The sequence below is a fragment of the Ascaphus truei genome, chromosome 7 (genome assembly GCF_040206685.1).
Source record: "Ascaphus truei isolate aAscTru1 chromosome 7, aAscTru1.hap1, whole genome shotgun sequence".
In the NCBI taxonomy this organism is placed as follows: domain Eukaryota; kingdom Metazoa; phylum Chordata; class Amphibia; order Anura; family Ascaphidae; genus Ascaphus; species Ascaphus truei.
Genome location: NC_134489.1, coordinates 58,351,442 through 58,368,381, shown reverse-complemented (window position 1 = coordinate 58,368,381; position 16,940 = coordinate 58,351,442). Strand labels below are relative to the sequence as shown.

At 41.7% G+C, this 16,940-nt stretch overlaps 1 protein-coding gene across 3 annotated transcripts in view; it reads left to right on the top strand.

Annotated features, from left to right (window-relative positions):
• PARD3B (par-3 family cell polarity regulator beta) overlaps positions 1-16,940 on the top strand; it is a 774,037-nt gene that overhangs the window by 495,547 nt on the left and 261,550 nt on the right. For all 3 annotated transcript variants that reach the window (XM_075608550.1, XM_075608549.1, XM_075608551.1), the window contains exon 19: positions 3,937-4,053. In XM_075608550.1, coding sequence (XP_075464665.1) covers positions 3,937-4,053 — 117 coding nt within the window. The remainder of the gene's footprint in view (positions 1-3,936; positions 4,054-16,940) is intronic.

Here is a 16,940-nt window from a genome sequence, read left to right as displayed (position 1 = left end):
GGAGATTTAAACTGGGATCCCCGAGTTTAAAATAGCGACGTCTAGCTCCAGGGGACTGTCCCCTTCCTATTTAACAAAAAAAGAAACAAAATTCGTTGGGAGAAATGCTTCTTTAATATCACTAAAACATACTTGATTGTACTTCCATTTAAATGGGTGATGGATTAAAAGCGAACAAATGAATGGATAATTAATTAGTCTCAAGTATGCTTTTGATTCACTGTTGGAAGCTTTCAGAGCTGCTGCTATAAATGTTCTTTTCTAATTCACCTCCCAGACACACCAAATAAATGTGCTGTTTCACTAGCAAATTGCATGGTTAGTTCTGTTGACTTTGTGTTCTTTTGCTTTGCTTTCATTCGATTGCACTGAAGTGTAACTGTACATGGTTTGTGTTCCTTGGTATTTTCAATAGATAAGTATTAACAGCTTTTGCGTTTCACTCCCCTCGGTAAATTAAATTACAGCATGCCATTAAAACAGCTCAATATCTAAATATAACCACAAATCTGTATGCTGGAAAACACATTTTCGCTCTTCTTGGAGTTTTGTCAAAAGCCTCTAGAATGATTAGTAATTACTTGGTGATATTAAGCAGAGGATACCTGTCCTCTGTGACAAAGAACAACTGGAATATAAAAAAAAAACATGTATGTCTAAAGAGTGACATTTGGTAAGTCATATCTCTTTATTTAAAAGTGCCAGTACTGTATAATATAGCGTGTACAATATTATATAGTGTGTGCAAAAAGAGGCAATGCTATTTACTTAGCAAGTGTATGTACAGTATATATATAGGTGGGGTGATGGACTGGGTCAAAGAGGCACAGTCCACTAAGAGTATCCCTTTAGGAGGCGCACTCTAGTGCAGAATGTATTATATATATCATTCCGTGTGATCAGTATGAAACTCTAGTGAACAGTTTAAAAGAAAACTTTAATATTGATAATCATAAAAGCAGCGCAAAATGTTATACTTCTAATGTATACAGTACGTCTTGAATGACTTATCTCATAGATAGATCTCTGTAAGTATAGTCACATTCAAATGACTGTGCATGTGGGTCCACTGTTACCTCTTATTCATATACCCGGACAGCGTTATGTTATACACATTATCTATGTATCAATGTAGTAGAAACCGTCGCTTGGGTTGTAGATTAGTAAACCCCTGGATATGTGCTGTAGATGAGTCCTATAGTGATGTTGCTCATATACAGCTGATGCAGATGTCTCTGCTATTGTGGGTGTGTTATTCGTTATACGCCCTACAGAGCTAAGTATCTCCTGAATGGATCGTGTTCATGCAGTAGATATTGTGTAAAGAACCGTCAGTGTGATATATTATACCTCTGTAGGGTGTATAACGAATAACACACCCACAATACTACCTATTGCATGGACATGATCCATTGAGGAGATACTTACCTCTGTAGGGCGTATAACGAATAACACACCCACAATAGCAGAGACATCTGCATCAGCTGTATATGAGCAACATCACTATAGGACTCATCTACAGCACATATCCAGGGGTTTACTAATCTACAACCCAAGCGACGGTTTCTACTACATTGATACATACATAATGTGTATGACATAACGCTGTGCGGGTATATGAATAAGAGGTAACAGTGGACCCACATGCACAGTCATTTGGATGTGACTATACTTACAGAGATCTATCTACATGATAAGTCATTCAAGACGTACTGTATACATTAGAAGTATAACATTTTGCGCTGCTTTTATGATTATCAATATTAAAGTTTTCTTTTAAACTGTTCACTAGAGTTTCATACTGATCACACGGAATGATGTATATAATGCATTCTGTACTGGAGTGCGCCTCCTAAAGGGATACTCTGAGTGGACTGTGCCTCTTTGACACAGTCCATCACCCTATCTATAACCACTACCAATTCCCTGGCAGCACACAGTGTCCCCTTTACCCAAGTCTTTGGGTTGAGAGCGAGGTTTCTCTTTCTCCCAAGTGTATGTATATCTTTATCTAGCGCCCCCAGTGTACTCAGCACTTTACAAAGACAATACAGTATGAGGAATTAGAATACAATAAGCACAACAAAGTCAGACAATAGGAAAGGAAATCCCTGCCCCGGAGAGCTCACACTGTAAGTGGTATGTTGGGAAACTTAGAGACAGCAGGTGAGGGAATAAGTGCAGAAGATGGCAGTGCTTGGCAGGAGTGACTGTGGTGCAGTAGCCATGAGACCAGGTTGTTGGGATGCTTCATTTAAGAGGTGGGGTTTCAGGTGTGTCTTGAAGTCTAGGAGAGAAGGGGCTTGGCGTATACCGAGTGTGAGGGAGTACCACAGATAAGGTGCAGTGAGGGAAAAGGGTTTAAGGCGAGAGAGAGCTGTAGAGATGGAAGGGGTGGAAAGGAGACCGTTATGGATAGAGCACAGGAGACGAGCGGAGGCATTGTGAGAGATCAAAGCTGATCTGTAGGAAGGAGCAGATCAGTGGAGAGCCTTAAGAGGTAAGGCAGAGAACTTTGTAGGTGATCTAAAATTTAATCGGAAGCCAGGAGACGGATTTAAGGAGGAGACAAGCGGATACTCTTTTGGGAGAAAGTGGCATTATTCTAGCAAGCGAATTATGATTTTTAGGCGTGGGAGAAAGTTGTGAGGCAGGGAGGCGAGTTAGCAGTATGTTACAATAATCCAGACTGGAGAGGATAACGGCATGCATTAGAGTTTTAGCAGTAGATTGGCACAGGAAAGGGCTGATCTTGGCAATATTATGGAGGAAGAAGTGTCAAATGTTGGCCATGCTGTGAATGTGAATGTAAAAGGGATTAATCAAATGTCACTCCTAGGCAATGTGCTTTGTTGACAGGATAAATGGTAGTACTGTTTACTGTGATGGAAAAGAGGGTTATTAGGCCAGATTTAGGGGGACACATGAGGAGCTCAGTTTTAGACATATTACATTAAAGGCAGCAGAGCACCATCCACAAGGATATAGCCAGGAGGCAATCTGAGACTTGACTGGATTGCAAGAGTGAGATTGGATGGATATACAGTGGCGGCCGCCTTTAGCCTCCTGCGGCTGCCACCGCAGGTTTTTTTAAAACGCGTCGGCGCGTGGCTTTTTTTTTTAGTTTTCCCGCGCCGCGGGCGCTTTCAATGATGAATGCGGCCGCCGCGCGGGAAACTCCGATACAAACGGAGAAAATGCCCGGATAAATCCGGGTGTTAGAATAAAGGTGACCGCGACAGTATATGTGTATCATCTGCATGGAGATGATACCTAAGGCCAAAAGACTTGATGAGGTCACCAAGTGATAGTGTGTAAAAAGAGATTTGGAGAGATCCCAGAACAGAGCCTTGAGGTACACCAACAGAGATCAACAGAAGATAACAACATGTTGACAACAGAGTCAGAAAATATTGGATGGGAGATGATTGATGAGAACCAGGATAGAGCTGTGTTGCACATACAAGAGAATTTAGAATATGCAGGAGAAGAGAGTGATCGACAGTATCAAAAGCAACACAGAGATAAAGTAGGATTAGTAGTCAAAAGTGACCTTGGGATCTAGGTTGTTTTTGAGAATAGGTGTGACCACTGCATGCTTAAAGAAAGAGGGGAAGTGCCAGAGGTCGGTGAGTAATTGAAGATGTGGGTGAGAGTGGGGACTAAGACAGGTCAAAGATCTGATAAGGTGTGAGGGCATAGAATCGAGAGGACATGTGGTAGAGAGAGAAGAGAAGATCAGCTTAGAAACTTTCAACTCTGTAACCGGAGAAATGGAGTCAAGAGTGGAAGAAGGAGGTTTAGGTAGAAGCAGAGAGAAGGGGGAGGAAACAAAAGGAATGTCCTTGTGGATAGCACCCACCTTGCCTTTAAAGTAGTGTATAAACGTATCTGTCTCTCATCTTAACATTTTCTTCTCAACTTCATTTTTACTAGGTTTGGTAAGAAGAAAGAAGATAAGGGAGGGAAAGTGGATCACAAAGGAAACCTGAAGCATGGTGTGCTGAAAGAGGAGGAACACGAGCTAGAGAAGATGAAGGAAGAACGTGAAAGGTAAGAACAGGCAGGGGGGGGGGGAGAAATAAACAAGAGTGCGGAGAAGAAAAAATACCTATATACTTATTGTAGCATGTAAAACACTTGTTTTATATACATCAACTTTAAGGGCTTTAAGTGAAGAGAATTAGACATTTTCTATGTTAACCGAAATGCTGTATGTCTGTGACATAATATTTCTTCCCCCAAAAATGTCTGCTACCCAACGTAATTCGAAGTGAGGAGTGAATCGTGACACTTTCAGCTGTTCGAAGCATCCCTCCTTGTAAAACATGTATATTCAGCTTTCACGTTGCTGGTTCACACGTTGGTACTTGGCAGTTAACAGGAACATGTCCTTCACTTTTAAAAAAGACGGTTTCTTTTATTAGCAGACTGACGAGCTAAGAAATATGTTTCCCATCTGGTTAAGGGACAGTGTTATTTATTTAAAAAAAGAAACAAAAAGTCTGGCACACTTGATAGTCATCCTGAAATGTTGGTTTAAAAAAACAAAACATAGTGGCGCACGGGTGACGTCGGCGCGGAGCACGTTTGCTAACAGAGCTCTGTGCATCCGTCCCAGCATAATACCTAATAACCCCCTATCTGTACCTTGGAGCGTCCTGCTGGCTGCGGCGGCGGAGCAAAAGGGGATGACCACCAAGGGGGACAAGAAGCCGGGGGCCGAGGGCGGACAAGAAAAAAACAAAGATGGGGCCGAGGCACGCGCACAGGAGCGCGCGCCATCGGACTCGGATCAGGAGGGAGAGAGTCAGACTGCTGTGACAGAGGGAGACACGGCAGGCACAAGAGTGAGAGCCCTGGCAGAGAGAGGCACAGCTGAAATAGACATGGAAGTGAGAGCTACTGCTGAGAGGGAGAGAGGCACTGTAGAGGGAGACACTGTGATCACTAAACCGGACCTTCAGAATATGCTCAAAGAAAGGCAAGCTGGTTTCCAGTCAGCTCTGGACAGAGCCGTAATGGAATTTAAAGCAGAAGTTTCCTCTCTGGCTAAAAGAACTACAGAGCTGGAAAACAAGAGGGACGCTGCCTTACAAAACCAGGTAAATACTGACGATGAGTTCCTGCGACTTGGCGAAGGGATAAGGGCTATGAAAGATGGAATGGATTATCTTGAGAACATTGAACAAAGGCAAAATCTGCGAATCCGCCATATTCCTGAGACGTGTCTGTGGAAGCCTTGCAGCCATATCTTAAAAGGCTCTTCCTCTCAATAGATCCCCAACAACAAGTCAATGAACTTATGATGGACAGAGCTCACAGAGCATTGGAACCTAGATGTGATGATCCCAAAAGAAGCAGAGATGTGGATCTATGACTCCACCAACATACGACCAAGGAAAAGATCATAAAAGGATGCAGAAATAGAGGCTCAATTGATTTCGAAGATGACTCTATCCAGATCTTCCAGGACCTGTCCAGATTGACAATAGACCGATGAAGAGGACTGCACCCAGTAACATCGATACTTCAGGAAAAAGGGATTCGATACCGATGTGCCTTCCCGTTCCACCTTGCAGTCAACCACCAGGGCAAACAGGTCTCACCTGAGGCATCTGCTTCTTTTCTATTGGCTTTAAAGCTGGCTCCCAAAGGCAGTTCAAACCGTCAACGAGGGGCTTGAGGTGAAAATACAGAGGATGATCGATCGAGCAAGGGAGCAACGGCCCGGAGATGAAAGGGTCAGGTGTACTTTCTTTTTCACACAACTGTACAAGCACTCATGAGTTTTCAGGTTTCCCAAACTTGTTTCAGTCTTTCAAGTAATGTGCAGTGTTTAAGTTGCAAATATCAAGGTTGTGCAGATCAGTACATAAAGGGTTCATTAGCTGCAAAACTGTTGACACATCATAAATTGTTAACAATGTCCCCAAATTGTGTTACTCTGCATACTCCATACTCCGTTTTGGCTGATTTTTCTTGCATTAAACCATCGGTATACCCCAGTTAAAGTAATATTGATCCAGCGACTCATTTACAGATGGGTGCTTCGTCCTTTTGAATAGCAAAAAAAGAAGAAATGTTCGTACTGTGTCTTCTGCAGAGGACAAGACTTTCCAAAACAAAATCCTTTCATCATTGTTGTTGTTTTCTGACATTCTTAAACTGATAAAAGTAGCTGTTTCTGATTAAAGCTTTTTGGGCTTGCCTAGGAATGTACCAAGTTACTGTTGGGTTATGTCTGCTCTGCGAAGAATGCAGAAGGAATTTGGAAGAACTGGGAATTTAAGAGCTAGAGCAGTTAACTTGTGACCTGTACTATGTAGCACAGATCAGAAGGTGCAAAATGAACTTGCCAAAACAAAGACGACCTATAATGTGATTTAATGAGGTCGCTGTATGAAAATTTGGACAAATAACCAATGAGACCAATTATTGAAGTTCTATATTGTTTCTTTTTTGCTTAGCTATTCATAAGACTTAAAAGGGCAGCACGTCTGAGTTCACAACTAAAATTCATTATCGAGCAGCCCATTAGAGCCGGAGATCCCTTCTGAATGCTGGTGTCTGCGTTGTAATGGTGCCTAAGCAATAGGAAACATCACGGGTAATTGTTTGTCATTAACCTTTTGTTACTACAGTGTAACAGGCTGCATCTTCAAAAGAAGAATACCTTAACAGTTAAGACGCTGACCTTATTTGTGGAGACTGAGATAAAGTAGAATTGGGGTATTAATAAAAATCTACGGAGAAAGTCATTGTGTCTGTGCTGCCCTACCTGGTACTGCAGGGATTTTCAAATAGGGCATAGTGGCACTGTATGTTGAACGTCTGTAACTTTAGGACAAGCGTGTCACGAAAATAAGAGGAACAAATAAAAAGAGAGAAAATTAAACAAATGTAAGTAAACATTTCCATAATTTAAATTATTATGGCACCTTGCAAGCAAAGTTGGAAATCTGTTCTGTACAGAACCATCAACATAATACCTAATTATTGGTTCCAAAAATACACTGCTGACAGGTGTTTTTTTTTTCCAGTACCAGGTACTAAGACAAAACCGTTTTCAACATTAAAAAAGCCATTATGGGTTGTAGATAATAAAACTTCACTGTGTCATAGACATGAGAAAAATCCCTTTGTCCAAATGTTGGTTTCCTTTTTAATACACAAAGGAAGTGGACTGGACATGTTTACAACTCGTAGTCAGAGTTTGCTCTGTCTTTCAAAATTCAGACCATATTTATTCCATCTCTTTCACTGTTACTTTCTCTGGCACAAGTATTAAAGATTTGTGTCAACAATGCAGAATAGAATGGGTAAGTGTATGTTTTGGAGCCAAATAAATGTTTGCATGGGAAGAATCTAAATGAAAGCCACAATTGTAGCATGGATATTCAGCACGTTCTTTTAATTTATTGAATTGCGTAAAGTTATTACACACACATGAGTTCATTGAGAACATACACTGTCCTGTTGAACATGTACTGTATGCAGATGGGAAAACCACGAGTTCTCATGAGGTGTCGACATTTAGTTATGAGGACTGAGAGTCATATGTCCTGGCACAGAAACGTGAGAGGCGGTAAAGGAGAGAGGAGCAAACAGAGCTGTTCTCACAACAAGCAGAGAAATTCGGGACAGATGCTGACTTAATACACAATTATAATCGGATACATCCATTACCACTGTGCGGGGAGGGCTTAATATCCTGCATCCTCATTAACTGTTAATTCTTCTTTTAATTGCAGACAACAGGCATGTGTGAAACACATGTTCCACCTTAATGCTAGAGCACAAAAGTGTATACAGACTTCCACATTTGATTCATGTAGATAATGATTCTCTAAAGAAAAAGACGTTGTTCCCGGAAAATGTCCCAGCTAAACTGTGAATGATCCAGGGGAAGCAAATTTGATAAGTGGAAGTTTGAAAAGAGCAAAAATAGTACAATATGAAAACAAATGTAATCCTTCGAGATACTTGTATCCTGGGAACTGTGTAGAGTCGTCCAAATGTCTGCTCTTCCTTGGAACTGTTGTAAATGCAAAGACTCCAGAACCTGTACGGCTGTTTTTTAGCCACACATGCTCTTTCTTTGGGATTTACTTACAATTCATCGTCCCAGAGAGCTGCCTTTTCTATATCCACTAGCTCTTTCACATTTCCTCCTCTCAGCCTCGCGGGAGGAAGAGAGAGAAACAAGCCACAAGAAGAAATAAAGAATGTGATGGCCTCATGGAAGACCAATTTGAAGGCCAATTCAGTGGAGCTGTAACAGCTGATTATTCAGCTTGCACAGTGCACACATCTTGCTCCATATTGCTATACCCTTTATAGTGCACAGCAATAATGGGAAGATATAATCTAAGGGCAGTACTGCATTTGCTGCTCCGTTGGAATAGACGCATACATGCCATATCTACCAATAGACACATACATGCCATAACTACCAATAGACACATACATGCCATAACTACCTATAGACACATACATGCCATAACTACCTATAGACACATACATGCCATAACTACCAACTTCTAGAAAAGAATGTTGCTTCTCTGCTTTTGTTGACCAAATTCCCATCTGAGTTTCTTGGCATGGATAAAATATCTGTGAGTAAATGTTGAGGTAGATAGATGTAAGCATAGGGGTGGATGAGGTTCTAAAGGTAAAAGTGGGTTGGGTTAAGTTTGGGGGGTGGCTGAGGGCCTATTGTGTGGGAACATGATATGAGCGTAGAGGTTTTGTAGTACAGTAAATGTAACATATATTTGCGAGATCACAAGCAGTGTCTTTGTTTGGAGAGAGTTGAAGCTGCAGTTCAAGCAATATTGCACATTTGCGGTTTTTTTTTTTTTTGTTTTTTTTTTTAATAAATCAGTTCAGTACTATGAGAAAATACTTGTAGCAATTAAAAAAAAAAAATCTAAATTACATTTTTTATGTATTATAATGTAACAAGCATTTTGTGTTTCTATAGCAACCATTTACATCCCCTTCCTCTTCTGAAACAGGCTCTGGCGCACCCCTTTTTGAGCCCTGCCCTCTCTCTAGCAGTGCACCAATTGTATCTAGTGACTGCCTGGTCACATGATCTTCCCCACAGAACTTTGCATATTTGGTCCTCTTCTGCTGCACTGACAGCCATTTAGTGAAGCCCTAGCTGAATCTTCACCGATCGATCGGCAACCTAGCTAATTACTTATTGATGCACATATTAAAGGGGAAAATTACATTAAATAAAAAAACGGCAACTTGGTCTCCTGCTTTAAAATATGGGACCTTAGATCTGACAAGTTGTTCTCTGGTGCAGTACTGTATATGTTCAGTAATGTTTCTGCTTATTTATGTTTCTGATTATTTATGCATCTGCTTCCCTCTTTCCATACTTCCTTTTGTTCTCCGATACCGATAATACCCCTAGTTACCTGTAAATGTATTTCTAGGAAAGATATATTAATGTAAGAAAATTGGTAAATGTGTGTTTAGGTCAATTTCAAGCCTACCAACAGCATTGCAATAATGTGGTTGAAAACATACAATTCAACTATCTTTCCCAGATTTAAAAGGAGAAGGACTGAATGTGGGTAGCACACCTGTTTTAAGAGGCTCTCCTGGCAACACTTTAACTTTGTGTTTTTTAGAAGAAACATAGAATTGAAGCAGGGGGTCTCCAGAGCTGAACCGCGTTGATTTCAGCTCCGGGGACCCCCTGCTTCCCGAGATACCTCTGTAGGTGGTACCTATAGGAGCCCCGGCTGGGTTACCAATATGGCGGTTTACAAGTCCTGTGTTCCGTCATCCGTTGTGTTTTCCTATTGGCCCACGTTACGCAGGCGCTTTAAACTGTGCAGAGATACCGGCACCACCTACGGAGGTAAGTATCTCAAGAAGCAGGGGTCCCCGGAGCTTAAATCAACGTGGTTCAGCTTCGGAGACCCCCTGTTTCAAAACTTTTTTTTTTTTAAATACATAAGGTGCACCTGGAGCGCTTCAATCTGCAGCATCATTCAAGTCACTGCTTTGCTTTTCTTTTTTTTTACGTTTAACTAAAGTTATCAGTTTGTGATAGATTCTGGGTTTCATCTCACAGACTTTTACATCTGGTCTTTAATTTATTACTCTGACGGAGCATCTGGGCATTCTGAAAAAAGCTCATCAACTTCTACTATTTCTTGCCTGCCAGGAATATGCTTCGTATTAGAACGCTGGAAGAAATTCTTACGGTGTTGAGGTTCTTTGGAGGGGTTCCAAATATCTGGCTCGTGTTTAGATATGTCCCCTACAACACTTAATTCGCACAGCTGCACAAATCCGAAAAGTCATGGATCATCACTTTCTGTCTTCCTTCAACTTCCACTAAAACGATTAACAAGTGGAATGGATACCCCTCTTCAGGAACATAATACAGAAAATAATGCGCTTATGAGGAAATTATATTGGTGTGGATCACTTAGGTCTCCCAGCAGGAATGACTTCGAGCAGCAGAATAAAAAGTATTACCCCCTGGAAAATGAACGTGCTGCTCTGCTCTACAATACATCTGTGAGAATGTGACCGCAGACACTGTGAGGACCCCTGTAGCCAATTCCCCTTGTAATTCTCAGATCTTGCACCTGATTGAATCCTTTATACTCTTTAGCGTTTCCGTGCGTCTATCCAAGTCATTTTAATTCATTCTGTGTGTTGGTGTGATGCGCAAGCAATCACATTGCCGCGGTGGTGGAAGGCACATGGCACTCTGGCTTTATTTGAGAGCGAAAGCAAAAAGGTTAAACTCGCAAATAAGTGTAACTTCTCTCCAGCGCACACACACTCTTGTTACGTGATTTTGAGTGGTTTCTGTCACCAATGCTCTCTCTAACTCTGCGGTGATAGAAGGGTTCTTGTGTTTATCTGGTTGTATGTGGAGGTGTTAAAGAGCATCCAGTGTAAACCGAGGAGCTGTAAATAATGGAGGAGCGGCTCTACCCTTACATTTATATTCTTTGACCATCTGTAAATATTTGATTGCCTATTAATACATTGTACTGTATGCATCGTGTTAATTTTCAGTTGAGTGGGATCTATATTGCATCAATTGTTTCCCTAACTTCAGCTTTGAATAGTGACATGAGGCCCTATGTTTGTAAGAGTCGGGGATTTGCCACATATACTGCATTTGCTGAAAGAATACAGTAAATAAAAATACCACTTGAGATGCATTTGCATGTCTCAGACAGGTCTGCAACTCTGTCTTTCCCCATTATCGTTTAGCACAGCGGAGCGCAAAGTTGGGGGCGCGGGGGTTACAGAGGCCCCCGCACACTTCCCGAAGACATTTAAATTAATGCCAGGGAAGCTGAAGGGCCTCTGTAAACCTTACTTACCTTGATTCAGACGTTTCTGGTGACGTGTCGCTATGGCAACGCGGTGTCAAATGATGCCGCGGGGTCACGTGATGTCACATTGCCATGACAACTCGACGCCAGGACGTCTGAATCAAGGTAAGAAGGGAGGGTGCGAGGAGAGGGGGACAGGCGGCAGGGGGGCGCAGGGGAAAAAGATTGCGCTTCCCTGGTTTAGCAAACAGTGCACTGCCGCCAGGGATTCTGGGTAATGACATACAAATGAGCACCGTGTCTCATTTTTTGTTTATCCATTTTAACATGGAAACCTATAATCTTATACCTGTCACATTACACAGCTTTTCAGCACAGCCTGGGTTAAAGCAGCAATACTACATTCCCTCTTTTTTCCTTCTTATTTTTATACGTAAAGCATGTGACAATGTATAAGTCTACATTCTTACCTAAGCTGGCAATAGTTTGGTGTTCCTGTTATAAATCTGTAAAAATCCTGATTGTGTGCCTAAGGAAATGGCCGCCTTCTAACTCTGTGCAACAGTCTGTGACATGCTGCAGCTGATACAGTATGTAACATTATACTGCATTACTAGGTCAAATAATCATTGAAATCCTCAGCACTCAAACACAGAAAATCTGGTCAATAGCAAGAGAAAATGCACTGAAGAATACACAATTTTTTTTTATTGTAAACACAGTATAAACAAACAATATCCACATATAAATATCCCACAGGTGGAAACAGATACGCAACAAAAATAAATGCAAATAAATATGAGACAAGAGACATGCAGGCAAATCCACACACTATCAAAAGCCAAAGGACAAGTGCGCAAAAAGCAGGAACATAAAGCCAAAAAAGCAACAAAAATTAAAAAAACATACAAAGCCTATGTATAACTATAATGGGGGGGGGGGGGGGAGGGGGGGAGAGCAAAAGGAAAAAGAAGGGGGTCAATGCTTCGGGGGAAATCATCTTCACTAGGCCCGTTCCTACAGATTCCTAATGGACCATGGTACTTTCCTTTTAGATGTCCTTGAAGTAAGCAAGCGTCCTCAGTGCCTTACCCAGACAGTAATCGTAACAGCTGTTCAGGTCTGATTGATTATATTACTAGGTGTAACACATTATTGTTACAGCTTTCAGAGCAATAGACAGTCTGCTGTTTGGAACACCGCAACAGATCAGTGTGTGATACTTTGTTGCCAAAGGGCAGAGCTAAAAAAAGGTGTGTGTCAGATACAGTTTTAAAAGGAGGATGTAATTATGACATTCTAAATGGTTGCTGTAGCAACCAAAGAATGGTCAGTACATAAAAAAAAATCCTTGAGAATGGTATTAGGAGTTTTTTTTAAATGCAGACAGCATTATCGAATACTACAAAACTGATTTATCGAAATAAATTACAAAAAAAGGATTTGCCCTGTTTTGCTGCTTTAAAGAAGCCAGTAAACCTACTACAAGAGTATAAAACTGCTGAAAGAATGCTGTGCACATTTCTATGATGCAGCAATTGTATAGAAATACTGTAGGGAACCATTGGAGATATTTACCTGAATTGAGAGGTTCCCCCAGCCCCAATCTCCAGGGACTCCCAGCTTCCTGATCACAAAGGAATTCAAATGTTTTGTGTTTTATTAACAAAACCTGCAAACATTGCCACCAGAGTCACCAATAGAAAGCCATGATGTCCACTCCTGATGACATCACAGCTTTCCTTTGGTCTCTGCAGCGAGTCCTGACCACGCAGCACAAAGCCCTTTATAGCCCGAGAAGCAGAGGGTTCCGGAGGTCAGGGGACAATGGATGAGCTGTAGGGAACCCCCTGGGTTCAGGTGATTAAAGAACAAATAAATAAAAAACAAAGAAACCACGAGCAGCGCAGACTGCTGCTTTTATTCTGAGCATGCATGCTATATCAGACTTAAAAATATGTTTTAAAAAAAAACATACCGGTATATCATTTTGTATTACACTTTAGTAATCAAGTAGCAAGTTAAAAAATCAGGACTATTCCAAATCTAAAGTTGGTGAGCAGTAAACCACAGTAGCTATTGATGATCTAGGACGTTTGGCCGCGACCAAACCGCCTCTGGCGCTCCACCACCACACGTCACCGCCGGCAGGTCACCGCCGGCACACCTGGCCGCACGCAATCTCAACTACCCCATCTTTAAAAGTCCTGTGCTGCTCTGAGGACATTTAAAAATGTCGCCGCGGACTCGCAGGATATCCTTAAATGTCCATGGAGCGGTGCGGGACAGGTGTCCCGGCGGTGAGTTCTCCCGGCGGCGGTGTGTGGCGGAGCGCTGGCAAACGCCAAACATCCCACTCTGCCAGTTTACGTATTGTACAACAGCACAAACAACCAGCTACTCTTCATAAATGTGTAATAACTTTAACTTAGACTTTCACATGCAAATGGGGTATTTTTCCTGTTTGTTTTGGATCCTTTTCCTGTTGTATCCCTGCTGTGACTAAAGTCTCTCTTCCAACAGCGTACTGCATTAGGGGAGCTGGAATAAAATGTCACTAAATGAAGCTCCTTATTGACACAGTGGTGACTACAACAAATAGCATGTAGCTGGAGGGTAGGTGTAGAAAGGGCTTACTGCAGCAAGATCTAACCTTTATTAGAAAAGAATGAGCTTTTATGGTCTGTTTGCTCCTCCTTTTCCTTGCATCCTGTATTAAAATGTCACCGCCATAATCCTATAATATGTTTAGCCATATTAGAGGTATTTTCAGGGGCTCAGGCTGGTGGAATCATTTTGATGCTAGTAATGCGGACAAGCCTGTAATAGCGACATGTGCTTAGCAGCACTACAGTATGTTAAAGCTTTTACTTCAGAATCAATATACAGTATGTTTTGTGCATTGTAACAAAGTAGTCTGGAACCAAATCAGAAGAAGCTTTTGAAAATGTGTGCTGACCATGTCTGCGTGAATACGTCTGAATGTTTCACAGTTGTTGTCATGTCCCCAGATAGCCACAAGATTTCCTAAACATTGCTTTTATATACTGTAGTAGCTGTACATTATATAGATATTACAATCACTGTCAGGGGCGCAATCAGAAGTTCTGACTGGGGGGTGCAGTTTTACCTCCCCATCGACGGCGCTGCGCCACGTGATGGCGCATTGTCATGGCAATGCGTCACCATCTGCCATCGCTGCATCACATGACGTTGCGATGTCGATGGTGGTGGGCTGCTCTCATACAGAGGCCCCGCTCTCCCACGGCGATCAGTTTCATTGCTGTGGGGAAGAGTGCGGGGCCTCTGTAAGCGCAATACCAATTCTTGTAGGGTGCAAATGCACCCTTGCACACCCCCTGGTTGCGCTACTGATCATTGTCATACTCTTTGTTAAAGCTCGACCTGTGTAAAATAGTAGCTCAGAGAGGGCTTTGATGTCGCAGTGAACCAGAGGTGTCACAAAGTTAGGTGCAAAGCCTCACTCATTAACTTCTTTTTACCCTTTAAAACTTCTGTCGATTCTTTTTAACAGCAGCAAAATACATATTTTCTTTGTCTAGATTCAAAACTTCTTTACTCACTCATGTTAGCCTCTGGCCCCTTGTGATATGGTTATCGCTTGCAAAGTAACAGTAAATCTGGAGTTCTGAATATTCTGAGGTAGCACTGTACAGCATATAAAAATATCACTTGTGAGCACATTCACATGCCTCAGACAGGTCTGTAGCCCTGCTTTTTAACTTTATCTCCTAGCATACAGTGCTTACACTGCAGCCAGGGATTCTGGGTAATAACATGAAAATGAGCACTTTGTGTCAGCTTTTGCTTCAGATCCATTTTAACATGGACCACTATAAACTTATGCTCCCCGTATTACACAGCTTTTCAGCACAGCCTGGGTTAAAGAAGTGCCATGGTCAGTAAACATGTAGCCGTGGAACATGTCTTTGGGGCAGCGTTCTACAAGACGGTTCAGATATTTGTATTCTAAAATTGTGACCTTCTCCTATCCCCAAATTCTCCATAGATTGTCTCACCTTATTTTGTGCCTGGTTGTATGTTTAGAAATTGTAACGTGTGGAAATGAAATTTATTTTTCTGAAACCGATCACCCGATGCAGCATGAAAATCCCGCAGAGGCTGTTAATGTATACGGCGCTGACACCTGCGGGTGAGGATCTTTGTCATTTACTTTATCCACTGGGGTTCCTTATGTTAAGGAATCCCAGTAAGAAGGGAATAAAAAGCAAAACCCCAAACTGTGTTTGGGGAATTGATCTTGTTGTGGATTAAGGCATAAAATTAAAGACAAAAGTGTGCTGTGTCGGGTAACGTTTTATCCCACAAGCAGAAAGACACAGAGTAATATTAATATAAAGTAATATTTGCTTTATTGTACAACCACGATAACTGTCATTACAGAAGCAGTACGTGTTGTTCTCTGATCTTGGTGTACATGTTTGTCACTGTTCTTTAGGTCCAAATTTGGAAACGGTAGAAGCAAAAGTAAAAAAAAAAAATGATTGGGACAATGTTTCCTGTGGAAGTGCCTTTAACTTAGGGTGAAATCATCGTCACTCGATGGACTGTATTGTCTTTAAAATTATAGAAGAATATGGTGTGATCCAGCTTCTGTGTCCATTGTGACATTATTATTTAGGAAACAAATGGACCAGTTCCCAGCACTCAATAAGAACACTATGGTCTAGAGATGTTCTAGTCATTGTGGAGGGTTTTGGGTCCCTCCCTGTTCCCGCTGCACCTACATGTTACTTCATTAGAAGCTCATTATCCTTAGTGAGTGCTGTCTAAAATGATATATCGATTATTATATAGGGTTCACAACAGAGTAGGTGTGGGAACTGGCTACAGATTCACACCCCGATTTGGAACGTATGAAGCCATCCCCCTCTGTAGCCTCCGCCTGCTTTTACATTTGCTTCTGTAACATGGTTTGGATCCCAGTGATTGAAGCCAAATACATTTTGGGATGAGGTCCCAGCTTTAATAGTTCCTGTGTTATTAGATTTGGACTTTTATCATCCCGTGCAATGGAATCAATCTCGTGGTTTTCTTGTTTTAATGACCAGCTTTATTACTGCAGTGCTGCAACCAAAGCACTTTTTTTTATTAAAGTCACTTAAAAATAAGAAAGAAGTTAATTACTGTTGGGTAGATCAGAATAGTGAAGAACTGCATTAAGTGAGAGCTATACATAGTACTGCAGTCAAAGGCCCTAGTGTATGACTCTCCCCATCCTTAGCAGCTGTGTGTAGCCTCCAGCTGACAATCACAGAATTCCAAGCAGGCTTCGTGGAACATAACGACCACACATGAAATAAGTTATGTTGGGTAAAAAAGTGACAAAAACCCTCCACTGTACAGTGTACATCAAATACAAATACCACTTGTGAGCACATTCACATGTCTCAGACAGGTCTGCAACCCTGCTTTTCCCCATTATCTCTTGGCTTGCAATGCTTCCACTGCAGCCAGGGATTCTGGGATGTGACATGTAAATGAGCACACAGTGTCACCTTTTGCTTCTAACCCATTTTAACATGGAGCCCTATAAGTTTATACCTGCTGTATTACACAGCTTTTCAGCAC